Raw genomic sequence first — 18,651 nt, 5'->3', positions numbered from 1 at the left:
TGCCAGAGCACAAGGTGGGTGGCCCCACGGGGAATTTTGTATATTGGCCCTTTAAGAGGGTGCCTGAATTACAGCTGTCACTTCCTGGCAGATAGCACCCCACTGCTTTTCACAGCCAGATGTTATGAGGGTACCCTTCTCAGTTTTGGTGCTCTCTTTTGGGGGGCCCAGCTTGGGGATTAGATCCCAGAGTTCTCATTGGCATCCCCCACAGCTGAGATATCTCTCCAGGACTTCAGTTGCTGTCTGTGGGCACAGGGTCAGCACTTTAGCTCCTCCGCCCCTCATACCAGTCTCTATATGGTTGCCATTTAAAGTCCTGGGATATCAGAGTTCTCTCCTGCAAGTTTTCCACTGACTACTCGGGAAGTTTTTCTGTATTTTAGTTGTAATTCCAGTTTGTTCCTAGGAGCATCTCCATGCACCATCCACTTACTCTGCTGCCATTTTTTTTTCTCACCTGAGAAATCCTTAAATTTAGGAGAATGCTCTATTGTATGCATGTGACATCTTATCTAAGAGGAAAATGTCAGGTGAATGGATATTTTGTGTGTTGTGTGTACATGCACACACACTAGGATGCAGACATGCATATGCAGGTCGATTGCGCATGTGTCTCGAGGGTGATAACACAACAGCCTGTATGTAAACACCGTTCACTGAGACCGAGTACAAGCGCCAACCCCCAAAACTGTCCAGGTGAGTCTGAGCTTCTCTGCTCTCACACACTGACCCTCATGTCTCCATCATGTGTTTGCCCTGGTTGTGCCTGATTTCAACAGGCACCACCTCACACTCTGCCCTCCCCAGCTCCGGTACACGGACCCTTGAAGATGCTGAGCTGAAAAACAGCAGGTGACAGCATCCTGAGGGCACCTGAGCATTGGAGAAGGCCCTCCTGTTGTTGCCCAGCATCCTGCCCTGGGCACAGGGCTCACAGTCCCCCAGAAGGCTCTGCTGGCACATTTCCCCCATAACTGCCACCCTCCCAAGCCCAGGGGAAGGAAGCAGCACCCACGTGCTCATCTGCAGAAACTGAGGATCAGAGAGGTAGAGGGACTTGCCCAGAGACACTCAGCTGGCAGTGGCTGCACTGGGTCTTCTCTGCCCCGACCCTTCCTGGTTCCCTTTCCTCCCTCCCTCCCTGCCTTATCACCTCCTCCCTGCCCTCAGTGTCCCTGGCCAGGGCACTGCAGCTTCCTGATTTGAGAATTTTTCATTTTATCTTCTGTGTGTGTCTGACCTCAGCTAACCTCCTGCAGCGCTAACCACAGGCCGCCCAATCTGAGACCAGGGGCCAGCTTCCCTTTGCCCTCATTCCATGCCAACATCCAACAGTGGTCATTTAGCCTGGAAGCTTCTCTGGAATTCACTTCTTTGTCCATCTTTCCTCCATGACTTTATTCAGGGCCATCCTGTTCCCGATGATCTGACCCCATGTTTTCTAGACCAACCCCCAGACTTCTGTCCCACCCACTCCAGGGCCGGGGTAAAACTTCCTGGTGGGGCCATTTGGTCCTAATGGGGGTGGACAGGGGAGGAGGCTTTGTGCCTAAGCTCCTGGGGCAGGTGCTCTGGTGGTGAAAGTGAGAAGGGCTCTGTGATTCTACCTGGGCTCCATCTCTGAAGAGGGAGGTGGTGCCAGAGCTGAGGGGAGATGATGGGAAACCATGGCCTCAGGGATCACTATGCTCTGTGTACTGTTCCCTGGAAATTTCTATCCCTAGTCCTACCTCAGTCCTGAACTCCAGACTCACATGTCTGCTACTCAACAGCTCTACTTTAATGTCTAATGGTCACCTCAAACACCCCACATGAGCATCAAGTCCTTAATTTCCCTCCCAATCCTGCTCCTCCTCCCCTCATTCTCCTCCATCTAGGCTGCCCATCACCCAATCACAAGGGCTGTGAGCCCTGGAGGTGCTGTGGTTCAGCAGAAAGAGCTGGGAGCACTGGGCATTGAATCTGCTCCTGCCTCTTAACTAGCTGTGTTTTGCTAAGAGAGGAAAGAGGAGAGCGGTAAGGATGTGCCCAGACCTTACATAACATGTCCTCGAGCTCTTACATGGGCCACAGACCTTGAGCATCTCTTGCCCGAGGGCTCTCTGGGGCCTTAGGAACCTGTCATGGTCCAGGGTTGGCCCAGACTTTCCCTGACAGCACACAGGGCATCAGGAGCTGCCTTTAGGGTGGGTCTTAGAGGCAAAGGATCCTAAAGGGATAGAGGTGGCCAGAGCCCCAGAGGTCCTCCAAATTCCCTCCTTCTGCACATGGGGAAACTGAGGCCAGAGAGGAAGTGACCTGTTTAAAGACCCTGAGTGGATCAGGAACAGACCAGAGATTTGATCTCAGACATCCTGACTCCCAGCCAGCAGGAAGCAGGGAGCATAATTTTGCATCATTCGGGGTAATTATTTCTGCTGGCTGCACAGTCCTGTCACCCCAGGCAGACCTCCAGAAGGTAGAGGGAGCCCCCCACACAGGGCCTTACCTGCCGGTCGTGGGCCTGGCCATATCTCAGATCCGTGACAAAGCGCTCACAGTTTCTGCTGAGAACACTGTACTCCATCTCCTGACCAACCATCTCCTTCCCAGATCTGAGCATCTCCCCTATGGGCCGGGGTTTGTACAGATGGTCCAAGTGGTTGTTGACCTCATAGGAGCAGTTTCCCACCACTTCCAAGAGGAGCTGCCATTTCACCTCCCCTAAGCCGGTGGGGGCGCCAGCCTCAGAGTTCTCCCCTGGAATCAGACACAGGAGTATCAGGAACTGCAGGGGGAGGCCAGGGAGGGAGAGAGAAGACACAAGACAGGGAAGAAGGGCCAGGGGATGACACTATTGAGCTTTGTTGTCTGTCCCTTCACCAATGTGATTGGAGGATTTTAATCTTTTACTAAATGAGCTGTGAAAACTTTTTCAAGCTAATGAATATTCTGATGGTCAGTGGCTGCTATTGTGCTCCATGATATGAATGGACATCATCTAGTTGACCATCCACTGTCATTGATCCTTCTCCTTTATGAGACTGTGGGCACCCAGAGATGCTGCTGGTGTTGTGAAATCTGTCTACGCGCCCAGCTAAAGGTCCCCAGCTGGAGTGCGTCCAATGCGGCCCCAGCCCAGCTTCCCTGGGGCCCATGGACCTCTTTCCCTGCTGGGTCAAGGCCAGAGGGACCACTGAGATTCCTCCAATGAAAACGGATGAAGGGTGAATTAAAGCACTGTTCATGGAGAAACCAACACTGTTTTCCCAGGGTGGCATTGGCTTTCAATTGTTCTCATCATGATAACAAATCTGTGGAGATTTATACTTTCAACACCGCTTACCTGGGGGAGCCAGGTGGATCACATAACCATCGCCCACATAGAGGGCCCAGTGCGAGGAGCCAATGCGGGGAATCTCAATCAGGTCTCCAGTTTTGGGCTCTTTACGGAACTGCAAGAGGAACGGACAGGAAGGCGAGACAGATTTCAGGGAGCTGCAGAGGCCCGGGCTGGGAGCTGCAGCTCTGCCTAGGGATTTGCTTACTGATGCTCCCCCTTAAGAAGAATGTATATGTGTGTGTAGAGGTGGGGGGTGGACTTTGGTACCCTGTGGGGACCTCACCCTGCTCTAGCTTCTAGACGTTGCCCTGTGAGTAACTAGAAGCCTGGAAAAATGACCTTGTGAATTGGAAGAGTGAAGGTTTATCCAGAATGTGTGTGTGATGCATGTGTGTTTGTGTGTTTATTGTGCTTGGAATTGTTGTGTGTTCCGTATACATGCGCACACACTAGGACGCAGAGATGCATATGCATGTGTATTGTATGTGTGTAATTTACATGGATATGATTGTGTGTGTGTTTACATACACTCACACTAGGATGCAGACATGCATACGCAGGTGTATTGTATATGTGTCAGTAAGGTGACAACACAACAACCTGTATGTAACCCCCCTTCCCTGAGGCTGGGGCCCAGGCCCGTCCCCTACAACATTGTCCAGGTGAGTCTGAGCTTCTCTGCTCTCACACACTGACCCTCATGTCTCCAACATGTGTTTGCCCTGGCTGTGCATGGCCCCATAACTCACCACCTCACATTCTGCCCTCTCCAGCCCCAGTACACGGACCCTTGAAGATGCTGAGCTGACAGACAGCAGGTGACAGCATCCTAAGGGTGCCTGAGCATTGGAGAAGGCCCTCCTGTTGTTGCCCAGCTTCCTGCCCTGGACACAGGGCTCACAGTCACCCAGCAGGCTCTGCTGGCACATTTCCCCCATAACTGCCACCCTCCCAAGCCCAGGAGAAGGAAGCAGCACCCACGTGCTCAGCTGGGGAAACTGAGGATCAGAGAGGTAGAGGGACTTGCCCAGGGACACTCAGCCGGCAGTGGCTGCACTGGTACTTCTCTGCCCCATCATGGTCCCCCTCCTTCCCTCCCTTCCTGCCTTATCACCTCCTCCCTGCTCCTCAGTGTCCCTGCCTTGGGTACCACAGCTTCCTGATTTGAGAATTTTTCAGTTTATCTTTCCGTTTGTGTCTCACCTCAGCTAACCTCCTGCAGCGCTCACCCCAGGCCGCCCAATCTGAGACCAGGGGCCAGCTTCCCTTTGCCCTCATTCCATGCCAACATCCAACAGTGGTCATTTAGCCTGGAAGCTTCTCTGGAATTCACTTCTTTGTTCATCTTTCCCCCTTGACTTCATTCAGGGCCATCCTGTTCCTGATTATGTGACCCCATGTCTTTCTGACCAACCCCCAGACTTCTGTCCCACCCACTCCAGGGCCTGTGTGATCCTCCATGGTGGGGCCATTTGGTCCTGATAGGGGTGGGTATGGGAGGGGGCTTTGAGCCTGGGCTCCTGGGGAGAGAGCTCTGGGGGTGAAAGTGGGCTGGCCTCTACCTGGGTTCCAGCTCTGCAGAGAAAGGGTAGTGGCACAGGTGAGGGGAGACGATGGGAAACCATGGCCTCAGGAATCACTGTTCTCTGTGTACTGTTCCCAAGTGCAGCCTGGAAACTTCTACCTCCGGGCTCACAGGTCCAACTTCTACTCAACAGGTCCAATTGGATGTCTAACTGGTCACCTCAAGCACCCCACCTGAGCAAGAAATCCTTAATTTCTATCTGCAAACTGCTTTTCCTTTTTATATTCTCTTCCATCCAGGGATCCTCATCACCTAAGCCCTGGGCCTCTAGCCCTGGAGATGCTGTGCTTCAGCAGGAAGAGCAGGGACCACTGGGTTCTGTATCTCTACTCGCTTGATTTGGTAAAAGGGCAAGGAGGAAGGGTTAAAGCTGTGCCCAGATCTTACATTATTGGGTTGGACAGAGGAGGAGGGAGGACCCAATTCTTCACATGGGCAATGAGGATTAGAGAGGTCGGGAGACTTGCCCAAAAAATCAGCTCAAAGTGGTTGCACAGAGGCTTCTGAGAAGAAACTTCTTGAGCTCTTACATAGGCCACAGACCCCAAGCATCTCTACTAAGAGGGCTCTCTGGGGCCTTAGGAGACCTGTGATGGTCCACGGTTGGCCCAGACTTTTCCTGACAGCACACAGGGGCACGAAGAGCTGCTTTTAGGTTGGGTGTGAGAGGCAAAAGATACTAAATGGTAGAGCTGGACAGAGGTCCTCCAACTATACCTCCTTTGCACATGGGGAAACTGAGGCCAGAGAGGAAGTGACTTGTCAAAAGAGCCTGGGTGTATCAGGAACAGACCTGAGTTTTGCTCTCAGACATCCTGACTCCCAGCCAGTGGACCCCAAGAGCCCATGTTTTCATCATTAAGGGTAGTTTTTTCTTCTGGGTAGTCAACCCTGACACCCCCACCCCAAACAGACCTCCAGAGGGGAGAGGGAGCCCCCCCAGAGGGCCTTACCTCCAGGCTATGGGCCTTGCCATATCTCAGATCCATGACAAAGCGCTCACAGTTCCTGCTCAGAACACTGTACTCCATCTTCTTACCAACCATCTCCTTCCCAGATCTGAGCATCTCCTCTATGGGCCGTGGTTTGTACAGGTGGTCCAAGTGGTTGTTGACCTCATAGGAGCAGTTTCCCAAAACTTCCACCAGGAGCTGCCTTTTCACCTCCCCTAAGCCATTGGGGGCGCCAGCCTCAGAGTTCTCCCCTGGAATCAGACACACGAGTATCAGGAACTGCAGGGGAGGCCAGGGAGGGAGAGAGAAGACACAAGACAGGGAAGAAGGGCCAGGGGATGACACTATTGAACTTTGGTGTCTGTCCCTTCACCAACGTGATTGGAGGAGTCAATGATTTTGCTCTTGTCCTTAACAAGCTGTGAATACTTTTTCATGTTAATCAATGCTGTGATGGTCAGTGGCTGCCACTGTGTTCCATTATATGAATGGACATCATCTAGTTGACCAAGTCCCTAGTATTGGCTGGTCCATAGCTTATCCATTGTAAACAACGGTAGTAAATTGTATTTGTTCATTTTTGCACTTGTGTGTTTCAGAAAGAAATCAAAGTTGTTTTAGTCTCCAATGTGTTTCAGACTCTGCTGTGCAGATTTCATATATTCCCTCACTTATTTTCCTTCTGAACTTCATGGTAAATACTCTCATCTCTGTTCAGCAACCGATATTGGACCCTGAGGCATCATCAGCCTTTTCTGGCCTAGCTCTGGCCACACGGAGAGTCCACACAGCACTTCCAGCTGGTGGCGTCCAAATCCCATTGAGCCTGGAGCCCGGGTTTTGCTCTCTAAGAGGAGGGCAATAAAGAGCACGCGAACCAGCAGGCTCCCTTTATGTGCTGAGTCTCGAGGCTGAGGCTGCACTTAGCACCCGTCCTTGAGGAAACACCACCTGCACTCACACAGCAGGACCCGGTCCTCACACTCACGCTCCCTGTTCCCAGCCTCTAAGTGTCGTCTGCATTAGGTGGGTTTCACTTACTATTTGCCATCCATTCTGACAGTTTTCCACTCTGTCAGTGTAGGTGACAGCGTACAGAACCTGGTCAGTGACAAGCAGATTCCTCTGATCGTGAGACGGTTTCTGTCCAGGGAGAACACAAACGCTTGCTGTCCGAGGTGTGGGTGCCATTGCTCTGCAGGGCACCAGCCCCTGTGCTCCCAGCCCGCGGTCTCATCCCAGCACCTTTCTTTCATGGACGATACACAGTGTGGGGCCTGCCTGCTCCTCTGACTGGCTGTCATCCTGCTTCTGCTGTCCCTGCGGCCCATCAAGGTTCCAGGTGCTCGTGTGCGTCTGTGTGAGACTCTCTGTGATGTGGGACCTGGGAGAGCTGCTCCGTGGAGGGTGTTCAGGAAACCCTCTCAGGACGCCCTGTTCTGTGACATCCTCTGAGCAACAGGACACAGCACTGAGAGGCAGTCCCTTCCTGAGACCGGGACCCCCAGAGACGCTGCTGGTTTAGTGAAATCTGTCTGCGTGCCCAGCAAAAGGTCCCGAGGTGGAGAATGTCCAATGTGGGTGCAGTCCGGCTTTCATGTGGTACCTGTGTCAAGACCTGAGGGACCACTGAGATGCCTCCAAGGGACACTGATATACCATGTGCACAAGCACAGCACAGGGAGAAGCAAGACTGGTTTCCAAGGTGGCATTTGGCATTGAATTGTTCTCATGATGTTAACAAATCTCTGGAGAGTTACACTTTCAACACCGCTTACCTGGGGGAGCCAGGTGGATCACATAACCATCGCCCACATAGAGGGCCCAGTGCGAGGAGCCAGTGCGGGGAATCTCAATCAGGTCTCCAGGCTTGGGCTCTTCACGGAACTGCAAGAAAACAGCCAGGAAAGTGAGACAATTTCAGGGCAACTGCAGAGGTCCGGGCTGGGAGTTGCAGCTGCACCTGGGGATATGCTTACTGATTCTCATCTGATGGGAAGAATGTGTGTTTGTGTGTATGGGTTTGGGGGACTCTTGTCCCCTGTGAGGTCCTCAGCCTGCTGTAGCTTCTAGAGATTAACCTCTGAGTAATTTGAAGCCTGGAAAAATCAACTTGTACATTAGGACAGTGAAAATTTGTCCAGAATGTGTGTGTAATGCATCTCTGTCTTTGTGTGTTATGCATGGATATGTTGTGTGTTGCATGTACATACAAACACACTAGAATGGAGACATGCATATGCAGATATATTGTGTGTGTGTCTGGAGGGTGGTAACACAGCAGCCTGTATGTAACCCCCTTCCCTGAGGCTGGGGCCCAGGCCCATCCCCCACAACATTGTCCAGGTGAGTCTGAGCTTCTCTGCTCTCACACACTGACCCTCATGTCTCCATCATGTGTTTGTCCTGGCTGTGCATGGCCCCAACACCCACCACCTCACACTCTGACCTCCCAGCCCCGGTACACGGACCCTTGAAGATGCTGAGCTGACAGACAGCAGGTGACAGCATCCTGAGGGCACCTGAGCATTGGAGAAGGCCCTCCTGTTGTTGCCCAGCTTCCTGCCCTGGAGACAGGGCTCACAGTCACCCAGCAGGCTCTGCTGGCACATTTCCCCCATAACTGCCACCCGCCCAAGCCCAGGGGAAGGACGTAGCACCCACATGCTCAGCTGGGGAAACTGAGGATCAGAGAGGTAGAGGGACTTGCCCAGGGACACTCAGCTGGCAGTGGCTGCACTGGGTCTTCTCTGCCCTGTCACTTACTGGTCGCCTTTCCTCCCTCCTGGCTAATCACCCCCTCCCTGCTCCTCAGTGTCCCTGCCTTGGGTACCACAGCTTCCTGATTTGAGAATTTTTCAGTTTATCTTCCTGTTTGTGTCTGACCTCAGCTAACCTCCTGCAGCGCTCACCCCAGGCCGCCCAATCTCAGACCAGGGGCCAGCTTCCCTTTGCCCTCATTCCATGCCAACATCCAACAGTGGTCATTTAGCCTGGAAGCTTCTCTGGAATTCACTTCTTTGTTCATCTTTCCCCCATGACTTCATTCAGGGCCATCCTTTTCCCCAATATGTGACCCCAACTTTTCCTAACCCACCCCCAGACTTCTGTCCCACCCACTCCAGGGCCTGGGTGAGCCTCCTGGGTGGGGCCATTTGTTCCTGATGGGGGTTGGTAGGGGAGGGGGCTTCCTGCCTGGGCTCCTGGGGCCAGAGCTCTGGAGGTGAAAGTGGGATTGGCCCTGTGGTCTGAGCTCAACCTGGGCTCCAGCTCTGCAGAGGGAGGTGAAGGCAGAGCTGAAGGGAGATGATTGGAAACCATGGCCTCAGGGATCACTGTGCTCTGTGTACTGTTTCCAAGTGCAGCCTGGAAACTTCTATCCCCACCCGCACCTCAGCCCTGAACTCGACTCACAGGTTTAACTGCTACTCAACAGGTCCACCTGGATGTCTAACTGGTCACCTCAACACCCCACCTGAACATCAAATCCTTAATTTCCCTCCCAAATCTGCTCCTCCCCTCATCTCCTCCATCCAGGCTGCCCATCACCCAATCACAGGGACTGTGAGCCCTGGAGGTGCTGTCGTTCAGCAGAAGGAGCAGGGAGCACTGGGGATTGAATCCTACTCCTGCCTCTTAACTAGCTGTGTTTTAATAAGAGGGGAAAGAGGAGAGCAATAAGGATGTGCCCAGATCTTACATAACATGTCCTCGAGCTCTTACATGGGCCACAGACCTTGAGCATCTCTTGCCCGAGGGCTCTCTGGGGCCTTAGGAGACCTGTCATGGTCCAGGGTTGGCCCAGACTTTCCCTGAGAGCTCACAGGGCATCAGGAGCTGCCTTTAGGGTGGATCTTAGAGGTGAAGGATCCTAAAGGGATAGAGGTGGCCAGAGCCCCAGAGGTCCTCCAATATCCCCTCCTTCTGCACATGGGGAAACTGAGGCCACAGAGGAAGTGACCTGTTCAAAGACTCCGAGTGGATCAGAAACAGACCCGAGATTTGATCTCAGACATCCTGACTCCCAGCCAGCTGAGGAAGAGAGCATAATTTTGCATCATTCGGGGTAAGTTTTTCTTCTGGATGGATAGCCCTGACACCTCCACCCCAAGCAGACCTTCAGGAAGGAGAGGGATTCCCCCACAGAGGGCCTTACCTGCCGGCTGTAGGCCTTGCCATATCTCAGATCGGTGACAAAGTGCTCACAGTTCCTGCTCAGAATACTGTACTCCATCTTCTTACCAATCATCTCCTTCCCAGATCTGAGCATCTCCCCTATGGGCCGGGGTTTGTACAGGTGGTCCAAGTGGTTGTTAACCTTATAGGAGCAGTTTCCCAACACTTCCACCAGGAGCTGCCTGTTCACCACCCCTAAAGCAGTGTGGGTGCCAGCCTCAGAGTTCTCCCCTGGAATCAGACACAGGAGTATCAGGAACTGCAGGGGGAGGCCAGGGAGGGAGAGAGAAGACACAAGACAGGGAAGAAGGGCCAGGGGATGACACTATTGAGCTTTGGTGTCTGTCCCTTCACCAATGTGATTGGAGGATTCAATCATTCTGCTGTTTTCCTTAAGGAGCTGTGAATGCTTTTTCATGTTAATCAATGGTGTGATGGTCAGTGGCTGGTATTGTGCTCCCTGATATGAACGGACATCATCTAGTTGACTAATCCACTGTCACTGATCCTTCTCGTTAAAGAGACTGTGGACACCCAGCGACGCTGCTGGTTTAGGAAAATCTGTCTGTGTGCCCAGCTACATCTGCTGAGCTCTGAATACAGCACCAGCCCGGCTTCCCTGGGGCCCTCTGATCTCTTTCCCTGCTGTGTGATGGGCTTGAAACTACTGAGATTCCTCCCAGGAACACGGATATAGGGGGAACCCAAGCATTGCTCAGGGAGGAACCAACATGGTGGCATTTGGGTTTGAGTTGTTCTCATCATGTTAAGAAATCTGGAAAAAGTTACACTTTCAACCCCTGTTACCTGGAGGAGCCAGGTGGATCACATAACCATCGCCCACATAGAGGGCCCAGTGGGAATAGAAAAAGCGCAAAATCTCAATCAGGTCTCCAGGGTTGGGCTCTTCACGAAGCTGCAAGAAAACAGCCAGGATGTGAGACAGATTTCAGGGAGCTGCAGAGGCCCGGGCTGGGAGCTGCACCTCCCCCTAGGGATTTGCTTACTGATTCTCCCCCGATAGGAAGAGTGTGTGTGTGCCTGGTGATGGCGGTGGGGGGGGGGGGGGGGGACTCTAGTCCCCTATGAGGTCTTGAGCCTGCTGTAGCTTCTAGAGGTTGCCCTGTGAGTAACTAGAAGCCTGGAAAAATGTCCTTGTGCATTGGGAGAGTGAAGATTTGTTCAGAATGTGTGTGTATTACATGTGTGTCTGTGTGTATTGTGCATGGATGTTGTGAGTTACGTGAACATGCACATATACTAGGATGCAGACATGCATATGCAGGTCGATTGCGCATGTGTCTCGAGGGTGATAACACAACAGCCTGTATGTAACCCCCTTCCCTGAGGCTGGGGCCCAGGCCCATCCCCCACAACATTGTCCAGGTGAGTCTGAGCTTCTCTGCTCTCACACTCTGACCCTCATGTCTCCATCATGTGTTTGCCTGGCTGTGCATGGACCCAACACGCACCACCTCACAGTCTGCCCTCCCAGCCCCGGTACACGGACCCTTGAAGATGCTGAACTGACAGACAGCAGGTGACAGCATCCTGAGGGCACCTGAGCATTGGAGAAGGCCCTCCTGTTGTTGCCCAGCTTCCTGCCCTGGGGACTGGGCTCACAGTCACCCAGCAGGCTCTGCCGGCACATTTCCCCCCATAACAGCCACCCTCCCAAGCCCAGGGGAAGGGAGCAGCACCCACGTGCTCAGCTGGGAAATGGAGGATCAGAGAGGTAGAGGGACTTGCTCAGGGACACTCAGCTGGCAGTGGCTGCACAGGGTCTTCTCTGCCCCGACCCTTCCTGGTCCCCTTTCTTCCCTCCCTGGCTTATCACCTCCTTCCTTCTCCTCAGTGTCCCTGCCCAGGGCACCACATCTCTTGAACAGTGAATTTTTTACCCTTTCTTACTGTTTGTGTCTGACCTCAGCAAACCTCCTGTAGCGCTCACCCGAGGCCACCCAATCTGAGACCAGGGGCCAGCTTCCCTTTGCCCTCATTCCATGCCAACATCCAACAGTGGTCATTTAGCCTGGAAGCTTCTGTAGAATTCACTTCTTTGTCCATCTTTCCTCCATGACTTTATTCAGGGCCATCCTGTTCCTGATTATGTGACCCCATGTCTTTCTGACCAACCCCCAGACTTCTGTCCCACCTACTCCAGGGCCTGTGTGATCCTTCATGGTGGGCCATTTGGTCCTAATGGGGACGGAAAGTGGAGGGGTTTCTTGCTTGGGCTCCTGGGGCCAGAGCTCTGTGGGTGAAAGTGTGAATGTCTCTGTGGTCTGGGCTTTATCTGGGCTCCAGCTCTGCAGAGAGAGGGTGGTGGCAGAGCTGAGGAGATACAATGGGAAAGCAGGGCCTCAGTGATCACTGTGCTCTGAGCTGTTCCCAAGTGCAGCCTGGAAACTTCTATCTCCAGCCCCACCTCAGACCTGAACTCCAGACTCACATGTCCAACTGCTACTCAACAGCTCTATCTGGATGTCTTACTGGTTACCACCTGAGCATCAAATCCTTAATTCCCCTCCCAAATCTGCTCCTCCTCCTCTCATCTCCTCCATCCAGGCTGCCCATCACCCAATCACAGGGGCTGTGAGCCCTGGAGGTGCTGTGGTTCAGCAGAAAGAGCCCGGAGCACTGGGCATTGAATCCTGCTCCTGCCTCTTAACTAGCTGTGCTTTGGTAAGAGGGAAAGAGGAGAGTGGTAAGGATGCACCCAGATCTTACATAACATGTTCTTGAGCTCTTACATGGGCCACAGACCTTGAGCATCTCTTGCCCGAGGCCTCTCTGGGGCCTTAGGAGACCTATCATGGTCCAGGGTTGGCCCAGACTTTCCCTGGCAGCACACAGGGCATCAGGAGCTGCCTTTATGGTCGATCTTAGAGGCGAAGGATCATCCTATAGGGACAGAGGTGGCCAGAGCCCCAGAGGTCCTCCAAAGATAGCCTTCCTTTGGCACATGGGGAAACTGAGGCACAGGGAGGAAGTGACCTGTTTAAAGGCCCAGGAGTGGATCCAGAACATACACGAGATTTCTTCCCAGACATCCTAACTCCTAGCCAGGAGGAAGCATGGAGCATAATTTTGCATCATTCAGGGTAAGTTTTTCTTATGATGCACAGTCCTTTCACCATCACCACGCTCCACTCCCCACCCCGACCCCCGCACACACAAGCAGACCTCCAGGAGGAAGAGGGAACCCCCACTCCCCCAGAGGGCCTTACCTGCTGGCTGCGGGCCTTGCCGTATCTCAGATCGGTTACAAATCGCTCAGAGTTTCTGCTCCGATCACTGTACCCCATCTCCATACCAAGCATCTCATTCCCAGAACTGAGCATTTCATTTATGGGCCGTGGTTTGTACAGGTGGTCCAAGTGGTTGTTGACCTTATAGAAGCATTTTCCCACTACATCCACGAGGAGCTCCCTTTTCACCACCCCTAAACCGGTGGGGGCGCCAGCCTCAGAGTTCTCCCCTGGAATCAGACACAGGAGTATCAGGAACTGCAGGGGGAGGCGAGGGAGGGAGAGAGAAGACAGAAGACAGGGAAGAAGGGCCAGGGGATGACGCTATTGAGCTTTAGTGTCTGTTCACCAATGTGACTGGAGGATTCACAGATTTTACTCTTTTTACTAAATGAGCTGTGGATACTTTTTCAAGCTAATGAATATTCTGATGATCAGTGGCTGCTATTGTGCTCCCTTATGAATGGACATCGTCTAGTTGACCACCACCGTCATTGATCCTTCTCCTTTATGAGACTGTGGACACCTAGACATGTGGCTGGTTTAGTGAAATCTGTCTGCGCAACCAGCTAAAGGGCTGAACCTGGAGAGCGTCCAATTCGGCCCCAGCCCAGTGTCACCTTAGCCATTGGACCTCTTTCCCTGCTGCGTCACCACCTGTGGGACCACGTAGCTGCCCCTAAGGGACACAAGTGTAGGGTGACCTCAGGCACAGCTCAGGGAGAAACCAACGCAGGGTTCCCAGGGTGGCATTTGGCGTTGAATTGTCCTTTCATCATGTTAACAAATCTTTAGAAAGTTATACTTTCAACACCCTTACCTGGGGGAGCCAGGTGGATCACATAACCATCACCCACATAGAGGGCCCAGTGTGAGGAGTCGATGCTGGAAATCTCAATCAGGTCTCCAGGCTTGGGCTCTGCACGAATCTGCAAGAAAACAGCCAGGAAGGTGAGACAGATTTCAGGGAGCTGCAGAGGCCCTGGCTGGGAGCTGCAGCTAGGCCTGTAGAGTCCATGATTACTTAGTATGTTCATCACCTGGTGAGTGTGTGTGTGTTTGGGGGCGGGGGGTACGGGACGGGGGGACTCTTGGTCTCTTGAACTCCTCAGCCTGCTGTAGCTTCTAGAGGTTGCCCTGTGTGGAAGTTGAAGCCTGGAATGCCTTGTTCTGTGCATACATAACGTGTGCGTGTTGCCTACACACACACTTGGATGCAGACATGCACATGCAGGTGTACTGTGCATGTGGAGGGTGTTGACACCGCAGCGGTGTATCAACCCCTTCCTGAGGCTGGGTGTCCAGGCAACGTCAGACATGGGAGTTTGATCCTGTTTGAGACCCAGGGGACAGCCTCATGAAGGACCTGAGATTGCAACTTGTCCTAGAGCGGCTGCCTGTTTCCTGCAGGGACAGGGGCAAGGTTGGGCCTGACACACTCAGGCAGCAGGCTCTGCTGGCACATTTCCCCCCATAACTGCCACCCGCCCTAGCCCAGGGGATGGAAGCAGCACCCACGTGCTCATCTGGGGAAACTGAGGATCAGAGAGGCAGAGGGACTTGCCCAGGGACACTCAGCTGGCAGTGGCTGCACCGGGTCTTCTCTGCCCCGACCCTTCCTGGTCCCCTTTCCTCCTTCCCTTTGCACACCCCCACCTGCTCCTCAGTGTCCCCACCCAGCACACCACAGTTTCATGCTAGATAATTTTTCAGTTTTGTTCCTCTCTGTTCCTGATTTCAGGGAATGACAAACCTTCAGCCTCCCTCACCTAAGATGGCCCATTCTGTGACCAGGGTTCAGCTTACCTTTGCCCCTGTTCCATGCCAATATCCAACACCAATGGTGTCCCTCGAAGTTTCTCCTGAATTCACTTCCTCCTTCATCTCCCACCCATGACATTGGTTAAGGGCGGCCCAGTTATAATTATGTGACCCCACGTTTTCCCGACCAGCCCCTAGACTTCTGTCCCTACCATTACATATCCAGTGTGAACTTCCAGGGTTCAATGGTGGGGCCATTTGGTCCTGATGGGGGTGCATAGGGGAGGGGGATTCCTGCCTGGGCTCGTGGGGACAGAGCTCTGGGGGTGAAAGTGGGAATGGCTCTGTGGTCTGGGCTCTATCTGGGCGCCACTCTGCAGAGGGAGGATGATGGCAGAGCTGAGGGGAGACAATGGAAAAGCATGGCCTCAGGTTCACTGTGCTCTGTGTACTGTTCCCAAGTGCAGCCTGGAAACTTCTATCCCCACCCCCACCTCAGCCTGAAACAATAAACTCATACGTCCAACTGCTACTCAACAGGTCCACCTGGATGTCTAACTGGTCACCTCAAACCCCCCACATGAGCACCAAATCCTTAATTCCCCTCCCAAACCTCCTCCTCCCCTCATCTCCTCCATCCAGGCTGCCCATCACCCAATCACAGGGGCTGTGAGCCCTGGAGGTGCTGTGGTTCAGAAGAAAGAGCAGGGAGCACTGGGCATTGAATCCTGCTCCTGCCTCTTAACTAGCTGTGTTTTGGGACAAATAACTCAGAACAGGCAAAGGGGATGGGTTACAGTAGTTGACAATCTTACATAACATGTTCTTGAGCTCTTACATGGGCCACAGACCTTGAGCATCTCTTGCCCGAGGGCTCTCTGAGGCCTTAGGAGACCTGTCATGGTGCAGGGTTGGCTCAGACTTTCCCTGACAGCACACAGGGGCATGAAGAGCTGCCTTTAGGGTGGATCTTAGATACAAAGGATCCTAAATGAATAGAGGTGGCCAGAGCCCCAGAGGTCCTCCATCATCCCCTCCTTGTGCACATGGGGAAACAGAGGCCAGAGAGGAAGTGATCTGTTCAAAGACCCTGAGTGGATCAGGATCAGACCCGAGATTTGATCTCACACATTCTAACTCCCAGCCAGCAGGAAGCAGGGAGCATAATTTTGCATCATTCAGGGCAGTTTTTTCTTTTGGATGCACAGCCCTGTCACCTCCACCCCAAGCAGAAGCCCAGAAGGGAGAGGGAGCCCCCACAGAGGACCTTACCTGCTGCAAATGAGCTTTGCCATATCTCAGGTTGGTGACAAAGAGTTTACGGTTCGTGCTCAGAACACTGTCCTCCATCTCATTACCAACCATCTCCTTCTCAGCACTGATCATCTGCTTTATGGGCTGTGGTTTGTACAGGTGGTCCACCTGGCTGTCCACCTCATTGGAGGAGTTTCCCAGGAGCTGCCTTTTCACAACCCGTAAACCAGTGGGGGCACCAGACACAGAGTTCTTCCCTTGAATCAGACACAGGAGTATCAGGAACTGCAGTGGAAGGCCAGGGAGGGAGAGAGAAATCAGAAGCCAAGAAAGAAGGGCAAAGGGAATCCACTATTGAGCTTTGGTGTCTGTCCCTTCGCCAATGTGATTGGAGGATTCAGTGATTTTGCTCTTTTCCTCAACGAGCTGTGAATACTTTTCATGTTAATCAATGTTGTGATGGTCAGTGGCTGCCACTGTGTTCCATTATATGAATGGACATCATCTAGTTGAACAAGTCCCTATTATGGGCTGGTCCATAGCTTATCCATTGTAAACAACGGTAGTAAATTATATTTGTTCATCTTTGCACTGTGTGTTTCAGAACGAAATCAAAGTTGTTCTACTCCCACTGAGTTTCAGACACTCTGCGGTGCAACTTTCATATATTCCCTCACTTATTCCCCTTTTGAACTTCATGGTAAATACTCTCATCTACATTTGACAACCGATATCAGACCCTGAGGCATCATCAGCCTTTTCTGGCAGCTCTGGCCACATGGAGAGTCCACACAGCACTTCCAGCTGGTGGCGTCCAAATCCCATTGAGCCTGGAGCCCAGGTTTTGCTCTCTAAGAGGAGGGAACTAAAGAGCACACAGCCCTAGCTGGTTTGGCTCCGTGGATAGAGCAGCCGTGGGCAAACTACGGCCCGCAGGCCAGATCCGGCCCGTTTGAAATGAATAAAACTAAAAAAAAAAAAAGACCGTACCCTTTTCTGTAATGATGTTTACTTTGAATTTATATTAGTTCACACAAACACTCCATCCATGCTTTTGTTCCGGCCCTCCGGTCCAGTTTAAGAACTCATTGTGGCCCTCGAGTCAAAAAGTTTGCCCACCCCTGGTATAGAACCTGGTCAGTGACAAGCAGATTCTTCTGATCGTGAGACGGTTTCTGCCCAGCGAGAACCCAAACGCTTGCTGTCCGAGGTGTGGGTGCCATTGCTCTGCAGGGCACCAGCCCCTGTGCTCCCAGTGCGCGGTCTCATCCCAGCACCTTTCTCTCATGGACGATACACAGTGTGGGGCCTGCCTGCTCCTCTGACCGGCTGTCATCCTGCTTCTGCTGTCCCTGCGGCCCATCAAGGTTCCAGGTGCTCGTGTGCGTCTGTGTGAGACTCTCTGTGATGTGTGACCTGGGAGAGCTGCTCCGTGGAGGGTGTTCAGGAAACCCTCTCAGGACGCCCTGTTCTGTGACATCCTCTGAGCAACAGGACACAGCACTGAGAGGCAGTCCCTTCCTGAGACCAGGACCCCCAGAGACGCTGCTGGTTTAGGGAAATCTGTCTGTGTGCCCAGCTCACGGGCCCGAGCTGGAGAGTGTCCAGTGCGGGCCCAGCCCAGCTTCCCTGGGACCCACGGACCTCTTTCCCTGCTGGGTCAGGACCCGAGGGACCACTGAGATGCCCCCAAGGGACACGGATGTACAGTGAGCACAAGCCCTGCTCAGGGAGAACCCAGCAAGGGTTCCCAGGGTGGCATTTGGCTTTAATTGGTTCTCATTATATTAATCAAACTTTGGAGAGTTACACTTTCAACACCTCTTACCTGGGGGAGCCAGGTGGACCACATAACCATCTCCGACCTAGAGTGCCCAGTGCGAGGAGCTGATGCGGAAACTCTCAATCAGGCCTCCAGCTCCAGATCTTCAACAAACTGCAAGAGAAACAGCCAGGAAGGTGCAGACAAAACTGCAGGCAGCTTCAAGGGCCCTGTCGTGGCGCTGGGGCTTGGTTGGGGACACCCTTACGGATGTTCATCCTTGGGTAAGCGTGTGGTGGGGACTCCTGTCCCCTGTGAGGTCCTCAGCCTCCTGCAGCTTCTAGAGGTTGCCCTGGGGGACCCGGAAGTCGGGAATCTTTTCCCAAAGGGCGGAGCCTGGAAATATGACCTTGTGCATTAGGAGAGTGAATATTTGTCCAGTGTGTGTGTGTCATGCATGTGGGTATGGGTGTGCTGTCTGTCTGTGTGTATTGTGCATATGTATGCTGTGTTGCGTGTACACGTACACAGCTAGGATGAAGATATGTGTATGCAGGTGTATGGTGCACGTGTCTGGAGGGTGA

General features: G+C 53.0%; 1 protein-coding gene across 1 annotated transcript in view; it reads right to left on the bottom strand.

The window, feature by feature from the left end:
* The window catches only part of LOC102442953 (retinoic acid receptor responder protein 3-like), a 38,603-nt gene that overhangs the window by 17,772 nt on the left and 2,180 nt on the right, over window positions 1-18,651 (bottom strand). Inside the window, exons 2-3 of the mRNA XM_023747645.1 lie at window positions 18,171-18,241; window positions 16,324-16,590 (exon numbers count right to left, since the gene is read on the bottom strand). Coding sequence (XP_023603413.1) covers window positions 16,324-16,437 — 114 coding nt within the window. The 5' untranslated portion in view covers window positions 16,438-16,590; window positions 18,171-18,241. The remainder of the gene's footprint in view (window positions 1-16,323; window positions 16,591-18,170; window positions 18,242-18,651) is intronic.

The sequence above is a fragment of the Myotis lucifugus genome, unplaced genomic scaffold (genome assembly GCF_000147115.1).
Source record: "Myotis lucifugus unplaced genomic scaffold, Myoluc2.0 scaffold_935, whole genome shotgun sequence".
NCBI lineage: Eukaryota > Metazoa > Chordata > Mammalia > Chiroptera > Vespertilionidae > Myotis > Myotis lucifugus.
Note: the sequence above shows the minus strand (reverse complement) of the source record. Positions and strands in the feature narration are given on the sequence as shown.